Source organism: Gymnoscopelus braueri (genome assembly GCF_963280865.1).
Source record: "Gymnoscopelus braueri genome assembly, contig: SCAFFOLD_200, whole genome shotgun sequence".
In the NCBI taxonomy this organism is placed as follows: Eukaryota; Metazoa; Chordata; class Actinopteri; order Myctophiformes; family Myctophidae; genus Gymnoscopelus; species Gymnoscopelus braueri.
Genome location: NW_027660395.1, coordinates 33,594 through 58,956, shown reverse-complemented (window position 1 = coordinate 58,956; position 25,363 = coordinate 33,594). Strand labels below are relative to the sequence as shown.

At 42.0% G+C, this 25,363-nt stretch overlaps 2 protein-coding genes across 3 annotated transcripts in view; one reads left to right on the top strand and one right to left on the bottom strand.

The window, feature by feature from the left end:
• LOC308081599 (sodium bicarbonate cotransporter 3-like) overlaps positions 1 to 25,363 on the top strand; it is a 49,247-nt gene that overhangs the window by 18,728 nt on the left and 5,156 nt on the right. For both annotated transcript variants that reach the window (XM_080457963.1, XM_080457962.1), the window contains exons 7-21: positions 3,210 to 3,334; positions 6,797 to 6,954; positions 7,097 to 7,184; positions 8,238 to 8,384; positions 8,471 to 8,574; positions 9,067 to 9,241; positions 9,695 to 9,828; positions 19,282 to 19,527; positions 20,043 to 20,148; positions 20,500 to 20,661; positions 21,607 to 21,720; positions 22,173 to 22,334; positions 23,930 to 24,181; positions 24,388 to 24,456; positions 24,754 to 24,927. In XM_080457963.1, the coding sequence (XP_080314089.1) occupies positions 3,210 to 3,334; positions 6,797 to 6,954; positions 7,097 to 7,184; positions 8,238 to 8,384; positions 8,471 to 8,574; positions 9,067 to 9,241; positions 9,695 to 9,828; positions 19,282 to 19,527; positions 20,043 to 20,148; positions 20,500 to 20,661; positions 21,607 to 21,720; positions 22,173 to 22,334; positions 23,930 to 24,181; positions 24,388 to 24,456; positions 24,754 to 24,927 (2,216 nt within the window). The remainder of the gene's footprint in view (positions 1 to 3,209; positions 3,335 to 6,796; positions 6,955 to 7,096; positions 7,185 to 8,237; positions 8,385 to 8,470; positions 8,575 to 9,066; positions 9,242 to 9,694; positions 9,829 to 19,281; positions 19,528 to 20,042; positions 20,149 to 20,499; positions 20,662 to 21,606; positions 21,721 to 22,172; positions 22,335 to 23,929; positions 24,182 to 24,387; positions 24,457 to 24,753; positions 24,928 to 25,363) is intronic.
• On the bottom strand, positions 10,935 to 14,240 carry LOC308081598 (complement C1q tumor necrosis factor-related protein 4-like). The gene is made up of 6 exons (XM_080457961.1): positions 13,990 to 14,240; positions 12,862 to 13,141; positions 12,309 to 12,409; positions 12,166 to 12,216; positions 11,639 to 11,773; positions 10,935 to 11,367 (listed from the first exon to the last, which is right to left on the bottom strand). Exons 1-6 carry the CDS (start codon positions 14,171 to 14,173, stop codon positions 11,048 to 11,050), a joined length of 1,071 nt encoding a protein of 356 aa, XP_080314087.1. The 5' UTR covers positions 14,174 to 14,240; the 3' UTR covers positions 10,935 to 11,047.

Here is a 25,363-nt window from a genome sequence, read left to right as displayed (position 1 = left end):
CCACGGGTTCCAAGGAAAAGTTCTGGGACCGCCCTTTCGAAGCTCGGAATGACGTCAATTTGTAGTTATATCGCCTCCCTTTCCGATGAAAAGTTTGGTCTTCGGAAGGAGTATGTATTGCACTTAATTCTGAGAACCTTATCTGAAACCCAGCCGTAGCGTATGGAAATCCAGAGCCCGTGAAACATGGCATGACATGATTCGCTTAATTCTTGTAGTCAAACTCAGAATTGTCTGTGCACAGTGTGCACACGCATGCGTGAGCTAGGACAAAATATTTTTTGTTAATATGCTCTATATTCCTAAATCCCTAATGGCCATGTTCTTACTGACCTGGTTGCATTGTGAGACTTGGTGTTAATTTGTCTTCTAACTAACCCACCGTCTGCACTCCTTATTTCTACTTTTCATGTGACCGTGTCACTCGCTGAAAATAACAGCAATACTAATATACCAACTATGCCCTTTCCTCTTATACTTGACACCTCCGCTAACATTTCAACTCAAGTCTTTGTTGTCCTGTCAGGGAAATGTGCTTTGAGAAAACAGCATGATCATCATTCCACCAATCAATAGTTTTCTTTGTGATCAACCACATTTCTTTTTTCTCCTGATGCTCTTTTCTGTCCTCCATGCTATACCCTCTTCCCTCCCTTTCTCTCTCTCTCTCTCTCCTCAGTCTCCCCTTCAGTGGAAGGCCTCTTGTCCTCCCGTCCCTCTCTCTTCCGACGAATGTCCTGTCCTCTCACTTCCTACCACACCGCCACCCCCCCTCTGTTTCCACGAGCCACCCCCCCTCTGTTTCCACGAGCCACCACGGTGTACGGAGGCGCTGGCCTCCTTGCTCACCTCCTTACCAGCCCTACCTCCTCTCCCGGTGCCTCCCCGTTCAGCACGCCCCAGAATACACCTCCGTTAGCTCGACGCCTCCATGATTCCCCTCCACTACGCACTGTTGACACGCCTTTTTTGAGCGTCTGTCACTCCTCCACCCTTGAGAATCTGTCTGAGGAGGGTGAGGAGTGGCTGGAGCAAGGTGAAGGTACTAGGATTCCCCATGTGGTGGTTTTCTCCCCTGAGGGAGAGGAGGAAGAGCTTGACTCGTCTGAAGACCGCCTGGACAGATCTCGACTAGATCTCCACTTTCCCTCTTCTCAGCAAGGCAAATATCCTGCCTACATCGCATAGCACAGCATGGTATCCTTGCTTTTATTGCAGCGCTCTAAATACAAGTTTATCAACTCATTTTGTGTGTGTGTGTCTGTGTGTGTGTGTGGGTAAAGAAATAAACAAGATACTCCATCTGTGGTCAATAATGTAAGGTATTTTGCCCTCCACAACTTTAGCTCCAGTTGAATCTGACATGGCTAGTGGTTGTGTCGCTGTCATTAACGCCAGAGAATGTGTGTGTGTGTGTGTGTGTGGAGTTTGGTAAAGGTAAACCACTGCCAAAGGGACATGATCTGATCAAGTCACCATCGCCTGCTCCAATTGCAATCTTTCACATTTCCCATCTACTAACATCTAGTCGCAGTTGACATAGTTTTAAAAAGGCTTTATAAGCACCTGTGAAGTGAGCACCACTACTATAATAACACAGATCCAGTTTCAAGTATGTGCAGACGCGTTTCTCATTCATGCACTTAGACACTTTCACATGTGGGAGCTTTCTGGCATAGCCACATTACAACCACTGATGGCCACTGAGCAAGCTCCACCTGATCAATTAGGGTTATGTGCCTTGCTCAAGGGCAACCTTGAACGTTAAATCATCACCCGCCCTCAACTCCATGTGCCGATTGTTCCACTCAGTCCCTCAACTCCCTCTCCTGTGGAGTGTGGTCACAAGCCCCTTTCTCTAATCTAATCTTTTGCTGACGCTTCTATTCTATTCTGTTCTGTTCTATTCTGAGTTAGGCCCACGTTTTCGTAGCATCAGCAGACGTTTCATTTGACCCACACTGATCTCTGCACAGTAAAGTCCGGAGAGTTAATTTAACTCTCCAGAATTTCCTGCATGGTCATTCCCTTCTATTTATTATTGATTTTTAGAGGTGCCTAACCAAAGGTGCCACACTATCACTTGACTCGTCTCATGACTCACACGTACTGAGTTACTTTGGTTTACATATCAGGGTTTTGGCTGGGATAGCGATATCTTCTGAGGAAATATTAACTATCCAGTTATGGTCATTATTAAACTAGAGCCATGATCATGTGCTGATGAAAGATATCATGTTCACAGAGAACACTCCTCAGACATCGGTTAGCGTGAGTGACTTTTAAAAGTCCTCCCCTTTGCTCTTGAAGGCCTGGCTCTTATAGACAGTAACATGAGAGCAACGTAATCAGCGTTAGTGATGTAGGTGGTGTAGGGTTCCGTCTGTCTGTGTGGTCACGTGAACACTGGGGCAACATGTGAGTGAGAGTACTCCTTTGGGTCTGACTGGGTCCATGGTTTCTCAAGTTTAACCACTGGGACCTCCAGTCCACCAATCTTATTACAACCTCACACTTCATGATCTAACTACCAATGCTCCAATCAGTCCAAGCCAGAAACCCATTTCAGTGGTGAAACTTAAAAACAACCAATCACATCTTTTATAGATTTTAGACATGACAAGACATTGGCAGTGCCTACAATATAACAGTAAATAGTGTTAAATGCTAACTAGCTTGCAATGCTATGAAGAACTAACACACAGGCTTATTTTTTGTAGTGCAAGGAAAGTTGCACTCATATCATGTGTTTTTGTACATGTACACATGTGTGTTAAAGTCATACTGTGTAACTTTTTCACCAAAAGTTATTGCGAATAGTTTTTCCACAATAACACACCCAAATGATGCAGGCCCGTCAGTTTTACATGTATTTAATTTTAAACGTTTTATTCTTTCAAAACTGTTGTGCATTGTGTACATGAAAGTGTGTAGTATCAAAGCCTTTAACTAACAACGCTCAACACAGTAAAATCCTCAGTGTTAATACGAATACGGGTCCATATTGTTCTATTTGTACACTTTCAGAGTTGAAATAAGTCTCAGGATTTTACAGAGAACCAGCCCAGGTGGCATTGATGACTTGCCTCTTTTTTCTGTGATATGAATCTGTAAAACCATGTTATCGGTTGTCAATAAGTCATACTGTACTTGATGATCACGAAACAGGTGTTTGATGCTACCATTAACACAATGACCCGTATTCCCAGGTCTGTTGGCATCTCCTCAGTCAGCCCCTGGGAACCTGGAGAACAGCAAACCCAGCGAAAGCCGCATCAATGGAGGCAATGGTCATGGTGGCAGCAGGGAAAACAGCACTGTAGACTTCAGCAAGGTAAAAGCACTTTCAGCTTCTTCTAAGCCTCCGTTGTACTTCTTTGCATGTGTTGTTAGATTGCCAGTTATTTTTGCCAGTATATTATAATATTTCGAATTTGGATTGAAAATAAATTCTTAAGATGCTTACTATTGTTTACTGTACATAAGATCCTAAATGACATAGTTAGAAAGCTATTTAGGATTGTGTTGCTTGCTGTAGTTATTCACTTTTATATTCAGCAAGCCACATGGTTGTACGACAAAGTATATATTAGCCATTTTTCAGAAAATGACAAGGCCGGCCTAGCTCCAGCCCCTGAAACGCTAGACTCGCATTCAGGGTCTGGTGACGCTGTAGAAAGGCACGGTTTTCACGGTTGAAAATCTAACCGGCCCAATCGGGATCGAGATAACCCAGTATGAACTAATCGCCAAAGAGTCCCACTTTGGCCACGCCCCCATCTCAGAAAAACTGCTACACTCAGAGGGCTTTCAGACTGAATAATGGAGTGAAACTAAATGAAAATTCAGGCTGAGTGTCAGGCTACGAGGCCGGCATACCTGCTGGCTAATGAAAATGTGATGACAATAGGTAGGATGTAGCTGTGCTAAATAATACACAATCCAATGTAAAGGGCCTACTCGAGTGTCATGAATATTACAGGAAGACATATTTGTGTGTATCATATGTCACTGACTAGAGCGATGAACAAAATCTACTGACACGCCGATTCACCCAGGAGTCACTGATCTCCTCCTGCCTTAGGCGGTGAAACAGACAGAGACTTGATGCCAAAAGAGTTTACTGTGGAATTTCACATAAACACAAGTTGTACACATCCTGTGTACAGCCTGTGTAGGTGGAGGGAGGGTTACACAATCTCATTCTCATGTGTTCACACCTGGGGACTTCCTAGTGTAACCAAAGTCCTGCGCTGAACAGACACAGCGGAAGGGGCTGGCCGGGCGTTCACTGTTCAAGAGCAGTATTACTAGTAATCGTAGACGTTGTTGGGAGAGAAAATACCATTTCTCATTCACTTTCTCTGCCCATATTTACCTGAACAGCTTTAAAATGAGCCCTTTGGCTGTGCTGGTTGAGAGGAGATGAAGTCTAGTTCTGTTTCTCGGCAGGACTGCCACTGTAATTGTGGTTCCTTGGGAGTGGCCACCAAAAGGCCTGCTGTAAGTCTGTTCCCCTGTCAATCACTGACTGGATCAATCAATGTGTTGTGATTCGTTGTGGTGAAGTGCCTGAATTTAATGTGTCCGTTAATGTCTTGATCCAGTTGTGGTCTGTGATGTTAATATTGTGAGTGCGTCTTTCCTTTTGAGTGAACATGTGACCTTGATGAGGATATTATTTAGTGATGACAGTGATTTTGTTTTGTTGCTTATGTCATACTTGAAAATGGTTGGTAGTGTGAGTGGGAGGGAAGGATGGTGCACTCCTGCTTTTTAAAGGGTCGGGTAGCCAGGTCAGGTAATTAAAGCCCCCCTACAGAAGGGCAAATAGACTGAACATTTGTGGGAAATCTTTTCTCAAACATCACAAGTTCACGGCTCAGATAAATGTGATCAAATGAGCGAGAGGAATGTGCACCTTCCTCACACCATACATACTGTACCAACTTTGACTCAAGGAAATTACATATTGGAAATGCGAAAGTAGGCTCCATGACAGCTTGGGAGGTGGTGCCAGATGATAGAGTATTAAGCTGCTGATCCCATCATGTCCCATAATAGGAAGCTGTATTGTGCTGTGTTGTAATTGCTGTTTTGCTACTGTACAAAGCTGTGGTTTTATGCAATGTGAAACCATGATCCCATGGGTGTTTTCAAGGTATTATAGTTCTTACATTTTATGCTATTGCTTCTCGGTTAATCTCAGTTCAAAAAGTAAAATGTGTACTCCCAGGTACAGTAGTATGTGTGTGGTTTTAAAATACAGTCTGTAGTAACAGCAGCCTGGCCGTAAGACCTGATTTATACTGAAGCAAGCTACTTAAAGAGATTAGTGTTATTGATATATATGGACTGTATGCTATGTAGTTGTACACTAATGACTGCTCACAAAGTCCTATCTACTGTCATCAAGCCAGTGTCAAATCCACTCGGCACTCGGCATGGAGCCATTTTGATCTTTCCACACCTGCTTTTCCCATGGACCTCTCAATGGGCAGTGATGATCAGAGGTCGCAACACACTACAGACACCAGGGCAACAACACATGCTTTACTTATTTAGAATAGGCTGACATGCCCAAACGATTGCTTATCTGCCAACTGCCAAAATGGCTGTTCGGGTATACAATCTTACCAGCCTCCCCAAGAAATTGGCATCCTGTACATATGTCATTGTTTTAGTCATTTCTAAGAGCTTGTTTTCCTTATAAGCAGCTCTTGTTGTCAGGCTGATGTTTTAGAATTGCTGTGTTATTTGATATTGATGGTGTCTGACTAGTCTTTGGGTGCCCTGAAACTGAGCAGGGTATAACATCATGACATCATAACCCCTGACATAATATAGCGCATTAAGCATTAATTCCCATATCTTTGTCCCTTAATCATGTGAACTGACAACTTTACAAGGATTATATCTTTTAGTTGGTCCCCCGTGAAATTATTTGGTCAGTTGATACCGTGGGAAACTCGATATTCCATGAGACATTCTGTACTTCTCTTCATCTTATAAGCTTTTTCTAGACATTTTAAGGTTATGACTGCACAGCAAAAAGGACCAGTTTTATATTATATTATAGGTATGCTGTATCTATTAACGACATTTGGAGATAGTGGAATGTCAACAGTTTGACTTGCTTTTTGTGTAGAAATACTCTGATTTGTATAATTTACTTCCGGCCAATGAAGAGTAATTATCTGATCCATTAATAAGCAAGACTTTATAAGCTACATCTTTGCATTAAAATCACATTTGTGTATAGAGGAACGTTTGCACTACAATTAAATAATACCCTATTATGTGTATTGTTCATTGTATATTTGATTTGACTGTGCCTTCCTGTTATTGACATGTTCTTTGCCCCTTCTCTATGCTTTCGTTCTCTATTCTGACTCTTTCTGGTTGTAACTGCAAATATTGAGATCTTGCAGACAAAAGCATGCCACCCACTCTTTTACACCTGTAATCCAGTGATGTGATTTTGATTCTGATATAGCACAGTATCGGCCTCATATCCAATACATTTACTTTAGTGCAGTGGTTCTCAACGTGGGGTGAAAGGACCATCAGGGTGGTTCATCAGGGTTCCAAATGGTCTGTTACAAGTCTGTAACTCTTAGAGTGTACAAATGGAACCAAATAGACCCATTTGTACACTCTCAGAGATATTGGGGTCCTTGAAATGTGAAAGTTTGAGAACCACCGCTTTTGTGACTTTGGAAACAAATAGTTTGTCTTGCGGTCCTGGTAATGTAAAGATGAGTTGGTATCATCTGTAACGGTTTGTCTGCTGCAGGTGGACATGAACTTCATGAAGAAGATCCCTCCAGGAGCTGAGGCCTCCAACGTCCTGGTAGGGGAGGTGGACTTCCTGGATCGACCAATCATAGCCTTCGTTAGGCTGGCTCCCGCTGTGCTCCTCACCGGCCTCACTGAGGTCCCTGTTCCCACCAGGTAGCACCTCATATATGTGTGTGTGTGTGTGTGTGTGTGTGTGTGGTAGACTCTCACTTATTTTTTTGGATTTTACTGTGTACATGGTATACTGTTTACATGGTATGTTCATGGTACATTTGGACCTTCTGTGTGACCCCAGGTTTCTGTTCCTGTTGCTGGGACCGTTTGGGAAGGGGCCCCAGTACCACGAGATTGGCCGCTCCATCTCTACTCTCATGACAGATGAGGTTAGACCACAGAGGATGTCACAGCTGCCTCAAGGGACAGCCTGTGCTATTGTGCTGTCCACAATGTAAAACCACAAGGAGAGTGTACAAATGTAACCACAAGGGTCCATTTGGTTGTACGATCTCAGTGGTTGTACACTATCAGTTACAAATGGATAAACTATCACTGATTTTTATTTTATAATGAAAGGAAAACAATATGATTTTAATTGTACAGTCATTTGATTACATGATTTGATTACATGATTTGATTACAATGATGTTCTTGACCATTTGAAAACTCACCTCTGAACATGACTGAGGTTGTTGGCTAGCTACTCCTTTTCTTATAAATCATATCATAACCTAGCTACTCCTTTTCTTATAAATCATGTCATAACCTAGCTACTCCGTTTCTTATAAATCACATCATAACCTAGCTACTCCTTTTCTTATAAATCATGTCATAACCTAGCTACTCGTTTTCTTATATATCATCACCTAGCTACTCCTTTTCTTATAAATCATATCATAGCCTAGTTACTCCTTTTCTTATATATCATATCATAACCTAGTAGCTACTCCTTTTCTTATAAATCATATCATAACCTAGTTACTCCTTTTCTTATATATCATCACCTAGCTACTCCTTTTCTTATAAATCACATCATAACCTAGCTACTCCTTTTCTTATAAATCATATCATAACCTAGTAGCTACTCCTTTTCTTATAAATCACATCATAACCTAGCAACTCATTTTCTTATGAATCACATCATAACCTAGCTACTCCTTTTCTTATAAATCACATCATAACCTAGCAACTCCTTTTCTTATGAATCACATCATAACCTTGCTACTCCTTTTCTTATAATTCATAACATAGCATTTTAGAGGACAGTCAACACAGTCACCTATTTTTTTGAATTTAAAGTTTAATCAATCAGAGATTGGAAAATTTTCCAAAATGAATATACAGTACCTAAACTGTTTATGTTTTCACTTGTTGGTCCAGTATGAATGAATGTTTGTCCCTGGTGATAGTATATTTTTTGTGCATCTGTCCGTTGGTAGATCTTCCACGACGTGGCCTACAAGGCCAAGGACCGGATTGACCTTCTGTCTGGCATCGATGAGTTCCTGGACCAGGTGACTGTGCTGCCCCCGGGGGAGTGGGACCCCACCATCCGCATCGAGCCCCCCAAGAGTGTCCCCTCGCAGGTGTGAAGTCTGTAGGCTTGTTCAAAGAAAGAATACAAAAAAGAAACGGGTGTCTCCTCATTTTGATTGTGTTCTGCTTCCTGCAGGAGAAAAGGAAGATACCGGCCCTCCCCAACGGCTCCGCCTGCCCATCTGACAGCATCAAGGAGTTTGAGGACCATGCAGGACCAGAGCTCCAGAGAACTGGGAGGTGTGACATTACACACGCACACAAAAACATGCACACAGTATATATACTGTAAATCGTCGTTGTCGGGGCAGAAACCTTGCATTTCCGAAACGCGTTGGCGTTCTCAATAAAAGAATGTGCATCTGAGCCTGTCTTGCACTTATTGTTTTTGGAGTGCCGCTTTTACCACTTTGGTCTTTTGAACTAGTTGTTTCTATAGCTGAGCACCCACTGCCTAACAAAAAGGCATCCAGAGGAAGTGCACCTGCTTTGTTTCTCACTTGTATTTCCATATTTCAGCGTTGTATGTTTTTCTCGTAAATGAATGCCGTACTTCGTCGCACAAGCTTGTAGAGCGGCTATTTTTGCTACTTCTGAAACATGAAAGTGAAAGTGGTGTCTGAGTTTCATGAATATTGAACCAATGAAAAGTATTAACGAGCACCTGTGACTAAATGATAACCAACGCTATTGGATGTTGTCTATCTCTTTGTTTAACTCGATCTCTCTCAGGATATTTGGTGGTTTGGTGAATGACGTAAAGAGGAAGGTCCCTTTCCTGCTGAGTGACATAAAAGATGCACTCAGTCTTCAGTGTCTGGCGTCTGTCCTATTCCTTTACTGCGCCTGCATGTCTCCTGTCATCACCTTTGGAGGGCTGTTAGGGGAGGCCACCAAAGGAAATATAGTAAGAGCTCATCTGCTGTCAGTTTTATGGACATACAGTTAACAGTACTTATGTCCATTTATGTACTGAGAAAGAATGTCAACAAAACAGATTCCTACTACATGTTTATCTGGTATTTTAAATTGACTCTGATCTTGAAAGAAAACTGCAAATCCATACACTTTAAGGCAGTGATTCTCAAACCATTTCATGTCGAGGAACCCCAAATGAATATGTATTTGGCGGCAGATCGCGGCGCGTTGTGAGCATGTCTATTTTTAAATTGCCGATGTATATAGGGTTAAACTGGTTCAAATGATTTTGATGCTATATTATTAACACATTTTTCTGGGGACCCCCTGGATCCCCTACAAGGACCCCACTTTGAGAACCACTGCTCTAAGGTTTTAAGTTGGCGTGTTTTGACATTTTAAGCTTTTTCACCATAACAAGTCCACTCCTCCTCTCACTCAGAGTGCTATAGAGTCACTGTTTGGGGCATCTATGACGGGTGTAGCGTACTCCTTGTTTGCTGGCCAGCCACTCACCATCCTCGGAAGCACCGGTCCAGTGTTGGTGTTTGAGAAGATCCTCTTCAAGTTCTGCTGGTGAGTCCAGTCCACAATCTAGGCTGCCTCCTATCACAGTGCAGTTTAGCTGTTGCTCCTCTAGTGGAGCTCTTTAGTGGCTAATGGTAGCAGGCTGGTGGCTGTACCTGTACATGGTAGCCATGAACGTGGATTATTGTATGATGATCAATATGTTGTAGGGCTGCTGGAAATGTGCTTTGCCAATAGTGGATGAAAATCGCAACTATCTCTTTGTCCAGTAATGTTGTAATGCAGAAGGATATAAATGATTCAAGTAAAAAGGGCTTGTGTCCAGCCCAGAGAATTTTAATTCAAAATGGTTTTGAAGAACTGAATACTCTTGCTGCACTAGTGGTGTTATACTGCCCCCTGCTGGTTAAAATTAACATATCTTATCTCCAAGTCAATTTGACACCCAGTTCCTTGTTTGCATGTGGTGTGTGTACAGTATACAGTATACAGTATGTATTGGCTATAACCGATTGCCAGAATTGTTTTAATTCATTTTATGTATGTAATACATAGATTTTTAATAGCCTATGATGTCATCGTCTCATGATGTGCAGTGCAATGGCACATTTTTCCAAAACATCTTATAGGTCTGTATAGCCTACACCAACTATGCAATTCGAGATAGATAAGTTATTTTGTCAATATTTATTGGCATGTGTAAATCAATGACAAATTTTTTCTTGACTTGCTCCCAAAACTGTGTCATTGGTAGGAAGGAACCGACGTGAAGTCCTTTAGGTGTTCAATTAAAGTTGAAATCTTGCTGCTGAAGACAGCTCGTTTACAAAACAATAATAATATACCAGAGACGAGTGAACAAATGAGACTCTTCACATTTGTACTGTAGTTTGTGCTGAGCTTTTTTGTGTTGAGATCACAGGTAATGTTTTGATAAAATATCAGCAACACAGAAGACTCAGAACGCTGTGTTTATGTATTTGTTTTAATGGTGCATCCTTACATGACACACAGCTGGTTGTAAGTGGTGGAAATGGTGTCACTGAGTCTACACAGTAAAACCCTCAGTGTTAATTTATCCATTGCAACTCTGAGAGTGAACCCTTATGGGTTCATTTGGCTACATTTTTACACTCAGAATTAAATGAACACTCATGCTGCATCCAGGGCAAGCTTGAGCAAGCATCAGTCTTTGGGCATGTACTGCATGAGGTATCCTTTCTACACAGTATGTCTGTGCATAGCTTAATATTCCCTCTACAGCCTTTTACCGCTCCGCCAAATCTCCCCTTGTCTCCTCGCCCCTCGTTATGGGGAAGAGCAGGAAGGCGCTGAAGGTGCTGTGGTGGCTGCTGTTGTCCCAGATCTGTGTGTTGTGCCAGAGCTTCATGCTCAGCCTGTCTCCCTCCTCCAGCAGCAGGGCGGCGCCATTGGAGCCCGTGTCGCTGCCCTCGCCAGACGGCTGCTCGTGGACGATCAGCTGTTCAATGTTGTTTTTGTAGAGCACGCCGCTTATGGTGAAGTCTGTAGGGCCGTTTACTGTGAAACGGACGTAGTAGACCCCACGAACCGGAGCTGTGAACTCACCTGAGAGGAGGGGAGGAGAGGAGACGACAGAAGGCGTGTGGTTTTTAACAAGAGGCAGACTGATCTATGCGTGTAAATAGTTGTTAACGGGCAATTGTAAAAGTGATAGAATGAAATACCATAAGTGTTTAAACGTGCATCGCTCTTCTGTGTTAAACATGGGATCTGAATTGTTGACTAAATAGACTTTCCAATCCGTCACCAACATCTAATTACCTGAGTTTATTTAATGGATCATTATTTTTGTAGAAAGTTAGCGTATTCACCCCACCTGTCTTAGAATTGTATGCATTGCCCACATTGGTCAGGACATCTCTGTAGATGAGATCTTTGTTGCCCGATGTCGTCTTTTGGAGTCCATCACCTCCAAGTGATGCTGAAAATGCCACCTTCAGCTTTGGCACGTCTGTCAAATATGTGAAATAAAATGTCATCCCAATATAAGAACAAACTGATGCTCTGCAAAATCCGGAGTGTTACTTTAACTCTGAGAGTGGGGCATTTTCTGTCACTGTATATTTGCACATGCGTGATATTTGTCCTCTTCATTTACCCATCCTACTTGGAGCAGTGAGTTTAAAGATGGACCTGTGATATCAAATTAATAATTACAAAGGAAAGATAGAAATGACTTTACTTAAAATCACACATACAGTATATATATCTAATGTTATCCCTCATAAATTCCTACATATTGAGCAATACACATGAATACATTCCCTTTCTATATGACATTAAAAAAAATTGTGTAGAGGGAATGTGTGTATTTGTGTGTGTCGTGTAGCGGAGGTAACTGACCTTTGTAAGCCTTCAGCGTGTTCTCTGTAGCCTCCAGTCTCTCTTGCATATCTGCACACAATTGATAAACCATAGTCCTTTAGTACGATGTGTCGCTTAGGCCCTGGAAATGATTACTGAACATTTAACTGTGGTCATCTTACCCAGATTGTCGGTCTTTAGCTGGGCCATGGTGGTCTGAAGCTGCTTCAGCTCTGCCATGGTGCCTGTCATCTCCTCACCTGGGTTAGACTCATTCACTGGCCTTCATCAGAATGAGAAAAATTGATTTGATTTGGATTTGGATTTGATCAAGTACTTGCTTGTTTGGTTGTACCGGTATGCAGGCTACTGATTTAGAATCGGCTCATTCTTCCATGTTCTGTGCATAGTGGATGGGCTAACATGATACTGACTCCATGTAACCCATCTACTAAGTACTTGGTGGCATTACATTGCAGTACCCTATCCTACAAGTACCCTACCATGTAGGGTACAGCTACTAACCTAGCCACAATGAATCAGTAGCTTTGGAACTGACTTATTTGAATGTCTAATGTCTTCAATCTCATGCGGTTTTGGGCAAACCTGTCCAGGTCATGCCATTTATGTCCAACTTTGCAACTAGTCTTCCTTTATGCTTTTTTAGTAAATCCTATATTTTACAGTCGAAATGGCTAAATTAAACATGTAAAAGAAGGAAGGCAAGGTCCTTACATGGAGAAGAGCAGGAAGCCGCTGAAGGTGCTGTGGTGGTTGCTGTTGTCCCAGATCTGGGTGTTGTGCCAGAGAACCATCTTCAGGCGGTCTCCCTTCTCCAGCAGAAGGGTAGCACCGTTGGAGGCCGTGTCGCTGCCCTCGCCAGACGGCTGCTCGTGGGCGATCAGCTGGATCTCCATGTCGTTTTTGTAGAGCACGCCGCTGATGGGCATGTCAGTAGGGCCGTTAATGGTGAAACGGACGTAGTAGACCCCACGAACCGGAGCTGTGAACTCACCTGAGAGGAGATGGATGGTAGTGTTTTTAAGAAAGTGGAAGGAATCATTTCTCGTGTGTGTGTGTGTGTGTGTGTTAGGCCTGTCCCCGACTAAGGATTTGTATAGTTGAATCTGATTGGCGACTAATTGCCAATAGTCGACTGGCAGTCGACTAATGCAAAAAAAAAAAGAAAAAAGAACAATATAAATATATATATATATTTTTTTTTTTGCATGATTCGACTGAGATTGGCAGTTGAATCAGTCTGATTCGACTGCCAATCTCTCAGTCAAATCATACAAAAAATATGTTGTGCAATAGAGGAACATTCCATTTGGGCTGTAGGGGTGCTTAGTGTCTGATATAACATATACTATTGGTTTCTCCCAAAAAATCATGATGTATATCCTATTTTTGGCAAACTATTAGTTAATTAATACAACAAACTAGGCCAATCTCTCAGTCGAAAAAAATTATTAAAAAAAAGTATGATTCTACTAAGAGATTGGCAGTCGACTCAGACACCCCTCGACTAATTAGTCGACTATTCGACTACTAGAGGTCAGGCCTAGTGTGTGTGTGTGAGAATTTCAGGCTTCATTGGACTAAGTTGATGAATATTGCTTTTTAATAGCTAATGAGTTGTTTTTTAGGGTACGTTCTCAGCCACTATGAATGATTTACTGAAACATAAGTACAGTACATATCTGGCATTACAGCAGTGTTTAAACATGCATTGCTCTTCTGTGTTAAACATAGGATGGGAATTGTTGACTAAATAGACTTTCCAATCTGTCACCAACATCTAATTACTTGAATTTATTTAATGGATCATTACTGTGTAGAAAGTTAGTGTATTAGCCCCACCTGTCTCAGAATTGTATGCATTGCCCACATTGGTCAGGATATCTCTGTAGATGAGATCTTTGTTTCCAGTTGTGGTCTTCTGTAGTCCATTTCCTCCCAGTGACACTGCAAATGCCACCTTAATTTCTGTGTGAGCAGAACAGTGCCTTATTGAATCTGGAGTTCTAAATGATGATTTGTGCATTTTGCTCTGAGAATGAGCTAAATGGATGACATGTGAATCAATAATCTCCTAAAGTAACAACAAACCAGTACAAAACTTCAATTAGTGGCCTTAGATAGGTACTTTCATGTTTAATAAGTACACCTCCATTTGTCCCTATGAGTCTGGTGGTTAATTAAAGCTCTCACCTTTGATTGCAGTCAATTCCTTCTCAGCAAACTCCAAGCGCTCTTTCATGGCTGTAAACATGGAAAGACAATTTATGTTTTTCTGAGGGAAATTGCAAATACATCATTATGTCTGTACTATAGTATTAGAGCTCCCACCAGAGTAGAAAGACTACGGTACTCTTATCCAGTGAAACCAATGAGACTATAGTTTAGTACAACAATAAGACATTTGTATTTTCAGCTGACAATATTTTCCAGACTGGACTTTACAGTGAGTAAAGCAACAGCAGCAGTAGAATGACAAAAGCAATAGAATGTTGAATTCCTAGAACACCAGCTTTGAAGGCATCCAATAGCAATCAGTGCAAGGTTCAAAGCCACAGTGTCCAGATAATGAATGCAGCAACAAAAAAGCAACACGGTACTGCAGAGGTACGTAGGTAAGTGCTTTTTAAAAACATGACAGGGCTGTAGTTTCTTTGAAATGGATATCCTGTATGCCTGAGAGAAAATGTATCATTCTGTAAGGCAACATTGATTTTGATGACTAGAGATGCTTCTGCAGTCTAGTTACAGCAGAGCCAAAGCATGTATTACCAGCTACCAACCAAATGTTTGTTTCACTTTATCATTCTGGTAATTAACAAACCCTTGTTCAGACCAAAGTCTCTATTCTTTACCCGCTATAAATTGGAGATAGTACATAGTCCACATTTACTGAAAAACGGATGCTTTCCCTTAGACAAGGAACCTGTCCTTAAGGGGACGCCCACAACTGAATGGGTAAAGACCACCTGGGAAAGGGAAGGTCCCAAGTTCGATTCCTGGCCCTTGCAATGTGTTGAGGTGCCCCTGAGCAAGACACTTAACTCCTAACTGCTCCTCCCTGCGCTCAAGTCTGACCAATTGGGCAGCAATCTGCTGGGTGGAGCTGAAAACAGAATTTCCGCCGCAGGATGGGTCTTATTTTAGCTCACCCAGCCTCTCCATTCTCAGTTCCTTCATGGCGGTCTGAATCTTCATTAACTCTTTCTCCATTTCTCCTTCGGTGGGCTTGGCTGAGGTGTACAGCACAAGGCTGGCCAGGGCCAACAACGACAGTAGGGGGAGACGCACTGCCATGGTCTCAGTCAGTACTCTGGTGGGGTAGACAGGGAGAGATGCAGCAAGCTTTTTATAGTGGTCTATGCACAGACATTGGCCTGATATTCATCTGGTTGTTAACCTCTGTTCATGTTCCAAAATCAACATTACCCTTAATCCAGGTCCACTCTTGACCTTTACTCGTTTACTGTGTGCTGAGGTCTGTATGTTTTTTTATCCATTAACATAGTTATCTGATAGTGCTATGTGTACATGATAACTTAATTTCAATGCAGAATGTGCGGTCTCTTTGCCTTTGTGAGAAGGGTTTCACAACACAGTAGAGACATCTATTGCCTCATCTGTTATGGGTGCTTTGGCTTTGTTTCTTCCACTCTTTAATTGTAATCTTATATTGTATATAATTGTAGTGTGTATGGGGGTAATTTAGTGATTAATTATCATTAAATGTCATGAATATCAATGAAATTATATATCACCAGTTTACCTGTTTTTAATACAGATCAGTCTCATAAACTCTGAAGGATTTTGAATTCTTGGCTAAGGCAGGGTCATAGATCATCCAACAATATACAAAAGACAAACAAGTTTTATTTCTAATCAAGGAAGTTTATTAACTCAAAGGCATAAGCCATAGGAAATATTAATGTTCCAATACAGCCGTACAAGATGTAATTTCTGCTGTGGTCCCTGATTAGAACTTTATGTGCTAAAAATGGTATACTAATTGTTGTGAGCTCCTAGACAGAAAGAGATAGAAAGAGGGGAAGGTAGGTGAGGGCTGAAAAGAAATAAAGACAGTAATTAAAGAGCCCTGTCAATAAGTTGATGAAAACAAGCCTAATACACATACAATCCTATTGCCGTTGCACATCAGATGATGGGAACAGACCTGTGATTGACCGGGGTCACTTCTCAAGTAGCGTTCTGGGGCTGTTGGTATTTGTCGCCTGCCTCACTGCCTGCGTGCCTGGCTTTCTTCGACACTCCTTAAGTGTCAGCAAGTCTTCACTGTTAACAACAGCCGTCTTTTATTCTTCTTTAGAGTCTATATTCTTCACGAAAGAGAGATTGTAGGTGATACTTTCTCTCTCGACTTTCCACTTTCAAACTTTCGACTTTCCACTGTCCACTTTCTTCTGTCCACTTTCGCTTTCTTCTGTCCACTTTCGACTTTCCACTGTTGTGTTGAAAGGCACAACTTTGATTCTTTTGCAGTAGATGAACGCAATATTTAATGACTTGAAAATGTCAATGAATCTTGTAGTTCCCATTCAAATTAAACAAAACAAGAATACACCTAACTGACACTAAGACAAGAGAAGGGGAGGATAACATAGATAAGACCAGACAAGACGAGACCTAGACTGGACTGAATATTGGTCATGAAGAGATGGTCTTTTATTCTCCATCCTAAATACCATGTGAAACTCAATCCTCTCCCTGTCATTGGCTGAAACACAGGAAGGTATGTTTAGAAAGAAAGGGGGGGAGAAGAGAAATCTGAGCCCACAACATCAACTAATTAACTCAACCTAAAGTTGATTCTCTTACAAGGATTTATTGTCTCCGCCGAAGGTGGAGAATATGTTTTCGCTTCGTCCCGCCGTGTGTGAGCAAACATTGTTAGCCAAGCTAACATTGGGCAAGCTCCACGTGACACGTGTCAATTTGTTGACACCAATGCCTCTGATTGGCTAGAGGGACGCGTGACGAAATAAAATTCTATAAATAGGTGTGTCACTTCAAAAAGCCCTTACTTTTTGAAGTGAGGTAAAACAGGATCAATCAGACTTGATTGGAACAGTACCTTCAGTAAGTCCAAATCACCCGTCTGTGCGTGTGTGTTTCCCTCTGAGAACACCTAACATTGGTCAAGCAAAGGCGCAGAAGGCCAAAGCTAAGAAAGCATACTCATCCACAATTGTAACACAGAAGAGGACTAGAGTTGAAATGATCCCACAACAAAGCCGAAGTCTTAATACGTGTCAATATGTTGACATCAATGTCTCTGATTGGCTAGAGGGACGCATGACGAAATACAATCCTATAAATAGGTGTGTCACTTCAAAAAGCCGTTTACGTTTTTGAAGCGAGGTAAGACAGGATCAATCAGTCTTGATTGGAACAGTATCTTCTAGTCCAAATCACCCGTCCGTGCGTGTGTGTGTCCCTCGTGCGTATGTGTGTGTAACATTGGTCAAACAAAGGCGCAGAAGGCCAAAGCATACTCATCTACAACAGTAACACAGAAGAGGACTAGAGTTGAATTGATCCCACAACAAGGCCGAAGTCTTAATACTATAACAATTGGCCACCTTGATCAAATACATTATGTAGCACTAGAGAAAACTGACATAGATCAAACACACCAATCAACTGCTGAAACTGTTCAAGACAATGAAGATGAAGAAGACAGACAAGCATTTGAACAAACCAGTCAATTACGAGGACTCCCATATGACATATTGCTTCAAGGAGATTTTTTTTTAGATGCAGACACTACATATTCAGTCGCCCCTGCAGAACACCAAAAACCACGCGCATTCTACCAAGACGACCCGTTCTACCAAGACGACCCATGCTATTAAAATAGCACAGGTCTGCTGGCGGAGACTTGTGCTCAGAGGAGCACATTTTCTAGTTCATTATATTATCGATATTCTCCCATTGTAACTTAGTGTCACGCATCTGGTTCCTATTTAAAAAGAATATTGGAAATATATTGGAAATATAATGAATAATGAATAATAATAATCAAATGACAATATAAATGTACCTTCATGCATAAGTGAAAGTATGATAAACAGTTGTACTTAATCATACTTGAATGTTACAAATATAACAGCAAGCTTACACAGTAGGACACGTAATAACCTCTTGTTTAATATGGATAATTAACTATGAACGTATGAAACGAACTCTGCCTCAATTCTTTGAGGAGTGCTTGAGGATCGATGATCTCAAGGTCATAGGTCGCAGGCCATTTGGTTGGAAGCAGAGCTCTCCCTGTGACAGCTAACTGTCACAGACTGCAAATTATGGCATTATTTCCAGTTAAATTTGTCCCAAGTTTGTGTCCTGATATCATGGTTCCATGTCAGCAACATTGTCAATCCTAGCCAGTGGGTCTAGGAAACTCTGTGTGTATGTCCGTGCACATCAGTATATCTGTGCGTGCACGTGTGTGTGCGTGCGGGGCACGTAGACTGCAGGGTGTGTGTAAACAGAGCTGTTTGGGGCATTTGACCTCTGGGGTCAACGGCTCCTTCTTCATATGCTTGTAGAGTTGTGTTCATATGCGGTCCAGAGGTCCAGTTTGGATCGGTGCATGGTTTGATCATAGTGGAATATTCAATTGATAAACCCTCCCCCAAAGCTACTACATAATTATGTAATGATCTCTAATATTTGAGAATATTGTGACTGAACCTTTTATTCTGGGACTTTTTCTAAAGCATGTCTACATTTTACACTATTAGACTATAACATTTTTATTAGAAAGCTGTTCTAGACCATCTCCTTAACTACGGTTTCTGTCCTGAAGTGTACCTGAAGTGTACGACAGGTACACTTTAGGGGAGGAACCTGTAGGACATTCACACAAGCAGCCAACCTGTGCGGCTTCACCACTGAACACCACATTGAGATATGTGTGGCTTTGTTAACAAACTGCACCCATAGTGTTTAGAACTATCGATAGTTCACGATTGGACAGAGAGGCCATGCCATAATTAGACACTGTCTTATTTAATCAATATCATGCAGGCCAAGTAGTCATTCTTTCTGAAATTAATTCTACGTACATGTAGTTCTACTGCTGCGTCTGATCCATCCTTCTGTGCTTTTCAACAGTGACTACGGCTTGTGCTACCTGTCTCTGAGGACCAGTATTGGTCTGTGGACTGCCTTCCTCTGCCTCATACTGGTTGCTACAGATGCCAGCTCCCTGGTCTGCTATATCACCCGCTTCACTGAAGAGGCTTTTGCTTGCCTCATCTGCATCATCTTCATCTACGAAGCTCTGGAGAAACTTGTCCACTTGGGACATGACTTCCCCATTAACATGAACAACCAACTGGACAACCTCACTTCCTACACGTAAGGAGAGCCCAGGGATGTGTGTTTGTTTTATTTATTATTTTTGAATGGCATTTGAAATGCATGTATTTAAAGCATGTGTCACTAGAACAATCCAAACAAATTATAGATGAATTTGTCAATGAGGTGTCAATAAAACTCACTTAGCATGTACACAGTGCTTACTTTGGCATACAATACAAAACCAGAGGCACTTAACAAAGGGAAAATAAATGGACATGCAGTAATTTACATTAGTAGAGTACAACAGTGCATAACCCTATAAGTTAAGACTAGACTAAACCAGATAGCAGATGTTAAACCCACAATCTTATTGTTTCAGTTAACAAGTGTGTATAATTGAACAAGACAAAAATTCAGTGGTGCTGGGTGGCTACTGACTACTCCAGTGAAGGTGTCCCATGTTGTACTATTCACTGGTAGGGGAAATATGGGTGGTGGTGGTAGTAGTAATAGTATGACACTATTGTACTCGTCCCGACACTGTAATTAATCTCGTCTGTACTTGGTCCCAGGTGCGTGTGTTCTCCGCCAGCCAATACTACGGCTGAGGCCCACCAGATCTGGAACAACACTGATCTCAGCCCTGATGACATAACCTGGAATCAGTTAGGTGTTGAGGTATAACATGAACTTGCTGCAGAGTGCATACAAGGATATCATTTAATTGCATGTGACTACATTATGTTTTGCCCTGTGCCTTATACATACATAGGCACCCTCCTATGGATAGAAGCCATGGGGAAAATAAAATGGAGCCATAAATTATATTTTGTAGTTTTGATATATAGTTTTCAGTCATCTTTGTATGTGTGTATCTGTCCTTGTGCTGCACTTTGAGCTATATTCTATGTATGAAATGTGCTATGTAAATTATTATTATTTTATTTCCTATCATATTAAACACCACCAGTTGAATGATTGCTCTCTCTCGGTCTTAAACCTCCCTGCTTTTCTCCCTGTGTATTCTAGGAGTGTAAATTGCGAGGTGGAGAGTTTTTGGGGCCGGCTTGTGGCCCTGAAGGTCCTTACATCCCTGATGTTCTCTTTTGGTCTGTTATCCTCTTCTTCACCACCTTCTTCCTCTCCGCCTTCTTCAAGCAGTTTAAGACCAAACGCTACTTCCCCACCAAGGTCTGTATTCTACGGTTAATGTTTGAAGATTCATTGAGTTTTTGTTAAATGTTTGAACGTTTCAGCTGTATTAGAAGTGATATATATATATATATATATATATATATATATATATATATATATATATATATATATATATATGTATATGTATATGTATATGTATATGTATATGTATGTATATATATATATATATATATATATATATATATATATATATATATATATATATATATATATATATATATATATATATATATATATATATATATATATATATATATATATATATATATGTGTGTGTGTGTGTGTGTTGTGATATGGAGGTCAAATCCATGCCCTGGCTTTTTTCCTTTTTTTAAAATGCTCCTCAGAGCACAGGTCTCTGCGAGGTCAGGTAGGTTATTGTGGGCCAGCAATGTTCGGAATTCAGTCATTATAGACCGGCAGACTATGTTGACCTCAAGCAACAGGAAGCTTTTTGTCCTGTGTCTCCAGAAGAAACTTTGGGTCTGAGACCCTGAACTGGTTTCGATCTATGCAGGCTCTGCTGCCGCCTGGCACAGTTCCTTGACCGACAACCAGACTAAAAGGCTGCAAAGAGTTCAGAATCGGGCTTTGCAAAATCATACTTGGCTGGAGGTACTCAGGGTACACAGAGGCTCTCCGCATTCTCAGATTGTGCACTCTAGTAGAGAGGTACACTCAACTGTGTCTTGACTTTGCCAGGAAGCTGTTTAAGTCCAACTTCAGAAACTGGTAGCGGGAAGGGTTTTGGGGTTGGATCATGTGTTGAAGACACATGCCTCTTTCTGTATGAATAAACACTAAATGGCCAATGTGCTTAGGGGTTTGAAAAATCAGAGATGTAGCTAGCTAGGAGTGTGTTACGTTAAAGTGCATATCCACCTGTGATTCATTCCCAATGTTTGCTTTCTGTGCCTCCAGGTCCGCTCTGCCATCAGTGACTTTGCTGTGTTTCTGACCATCCTCATCATGGTTCTGTTGGACTACCTAGTGGGCGTTCCCTCTCCCAAACTCAACGTACCCACCCGCTTTGAGGTAGTGACAAGTTTCACAAAATGTTTGCGAGAGAGCTTTGTCCCCGTGTGAAAACAGACATGTGTGTGTGTGTGCATGTGTTTGTTTGTGTGTGTGTATCCTTGGACCCGGAGGCTGCCCTCAATAGTAATAGTAATGTAGCTCCACCACTTATGTAACCCACCACACACACACACACACACACACACACACACACACACACACACACACACACACACACACACACACACACACACACACACACACACACACACACACACACACACACACACACACACACACACACAGCAGATAAGCTTCACCCAAGGACAAGGTAGCCCTCCTAATATTGGCATAGCAGGTCACTGGCTCGCAGTTCATAAGATGTCCATTCCTGACCCCCTCGTTAAAACATTCATGTGTTTTATGAGGCGATGCCCTCAGTCTAATCGTTATAATAAATTACCTTCCAGCCCACGTCAAAGCACCGTGGCTGGCTGATCTCCCCACTGGGTCCCAACCCCTGGTGGACCCTGCTGGCAGCAGCCATCCCTGCCCTGCTCTGCACCATCCTCATCTTCATGGACCAGCAGATCACTGCTGTTATCATCAACAGGAAGGAGAACAAACTCAAGGTCAGAGCACTGAGCAGTGTTCACTCATACGTACACGAAGCTGCTAATGAATGAGATACAGTACTACACTGTAAAATCCAATTGTACACTCTCAACAACACAGAGAACACTGTGGATTTTACTGTGTATGCTCATAACACTGGGTTCACTATGGCAAATAGTCAAATTAAATGGTAACCTTACAGTGTGCAGTACATTTCACCCATTCACACACTCATTCACACACACACACACACACACACACACACACACACACACACACACACACACACACACACACACACACACACACACACACACACACACACACACACACACACACACACACACACACACACACACACACACACACACACACACACAGACAGTGGAGGAAAACATGCAAGGCACCATCCTGCTCATCCGGAGCAGTTAGGGATTAAGTGCCTTGCTCAAGGACACTTCAACAACCGAGGGGAAGCCAGGGATCAAACCAGGAGCGTTCCAATTCCCATGCGGCTGCAGTTACTCTCTATCTGTGTGTGTAGGTCTCTCTGTCCGCAATGACTCGATGCACTGTATCAAATCAAAAGGCTATGAAACTTCATATATATATATTATTATTATTATATTTCTAACTCAATATCTGATGTATAGTTCAATTTTGTCCAAGGTCAAGAAGGTCAATTGCTAACACATGTCGTACATAACCTCTGAACTATTCATTGTAGAAGGAGGAGACGATTGCATTGCAAAACTTGTCATTTCACTTCCCATTTAGTTTCCTACTGTAGATGATGGAAGATAATTATGCAAATTGATGTTTACGTTTGCCATTTTGTGTCTCAACTATGCACCCCTCTGTGTTGTCCTTGTTTGAAAGTTTTTTCAGCTAGAACCAGGTGTTAAATTTCAAGTCTGATGGTTAATTTATAATTGAATTACCAGTGTTTACTTGAAACAATGGTCTACCGTGTTGATGCAGATATTATAAAAAAAGACTTAAGGACCACCGGCTTCGAATGCTATCGATGCATTGAATGGGAGATTATCACGTTTTATCAGAGCATTGAATGGGCGAGTAGGCGACGAGTAGGCGATATACTGACCTACCCGCGATTTGTCAGACCATTCATTGGGCGTAATCAGGAGCTACTGACCTACTTGGAGGCGGAGCAGTCTCCACAACATGATTTACAATTCTGTGCCTATCGGTACATAACTCCAACGGCGCTGAGTAGGCTCAGGTGAACGTCACAACGTTCAGGACAGCAACTCGTCGCTTTAGCTCGCTCGGTGGTCCTTCACGGGGTTCCAGTTCGCCTGAGACTGCGTGCCTCCGTCATGGTCCGAAACCAAAACCAAAACTGAAACTGGACTATTTAAGTCATCTCCGTTGGTAGGTCAGTATGTCTTGATAACACCCAATGAATGGTCTGATAAATCGCGGGTAGGTCAGTATGTCGCCTACTTCGCCCATTCAATGGTCTAATAAAAGGTGATAATGTCCCACATTGATAGCATCCGAAAGGGGTGTAAGGACCACCTGCAGTACAGTTTTCGTGGTTAAATAAAAATGAATGTTGATAGGTACCCTGTTCCATCCACTCCCATAGAAAGGCTGTGGGTACCATCTAGACCTCCTGGTGGTGGCCTTGATGCTGGGGGTGTGCTCCATCATGGGTCTGCCATGGTTCGTAGCAGCCACTGTGCTCTCCATCTCTCACGTCAACAGTCTGAAGCTGGAGTCGGAGTGTGCAGCGCCTGGCGAGCAGCCGAAATTCCTGGGCATCAGAGAGCAGAGAGTCACTGGCCTCATGATCTTCATCCTGATGGGCTGCTCTGTCTTCATGACCTCTGTCTTGAAGGTGACTCCTGTCTTATGCTGTATAATAATAATAATAATAATAATAGTAAGGAATAGGATGTTGGTTAATTAATTCCATAATTAACCATTAATTTCTATTCCCAATGTGTACGAACATTTCTTCCTGCACATGTTGAGTGTCGCTACATGTCGTTGTAATGAATGTGGCAGATATCAAACAATCATTGTATTTCCTTCTCTGTCTAGTTTATCCCTATGCCGGTACTCTACGGTGTGTTCCTGTACATGGGAGCCTCCTCACTCAAAGGAATCCAGGTGTGTGTGTGTGTGTGTATGACAGTGTGTGTGTTCTATCATGGCAGGATAATACCACTGGCTGAGGTTACATGAGACAGAACTTTTGCATTCGGAGTGAAATCTTCTAGATTGACTGTACAGTATACTCTATATGTGTGTGTGTTGGTTTGTATGTTGTTTGTATGTTTTCCTTTTTGTTATCTGATGCTAATGCGACAATGTTCTCGGCGATAGTACTAATAGTACGATAGAACTAATACAGAACACTGGTGAGAGTTTAATGTCTAATCTTGCTCTCGGTGTCTGCCCTTTTAGCTGTTTGACCGTATCAAGCTGTTTGCTATGCCAGCCAAACACCAGACAGACTTGATCTACCTACGCTACGTCCCTCTATGGAAGGTCCATGTCTTCACAGTTGTTCAGCTGACCTGTCTCATCCTGCTGTGGGTCACCAAGGCCTCTCCTGCAGCTGTCATCTTCCCCATGATGGTAAAACGACTGCACACACACCACCTTCATCCAAGGCCTAAGGCATTGATTCTCATACCTTTTCATTTCAAGACCCCCGTTTTGGCATGCAGTAGTAGGCCACGGACTCTCATAACTCAGAGAGTGTACCAATGGAACCAAACGTACCCTTATGGGTGCATTTGGTTCCATTTGTACACTCTGAGTTACAGACCCAAAAGGGTCTATTTGGTTCCTAACTGTCAATCATTTAGCTGTGATCCCCTGGAAACCTCCTCAAGGAGGTCCCCGGACCCCACTTTGATAACCATTGTGCTAAGGTTACCTGGAATTTATCTAATATTCATTTGAATTTCCTTTGACCTAAATGTGTCTAACAAACGTTGACTTAGATTTTTTTTTAAACTGTGTGTGTGTTCACATAGAACCAATCTATGGCCTATTCAACATTTTGACA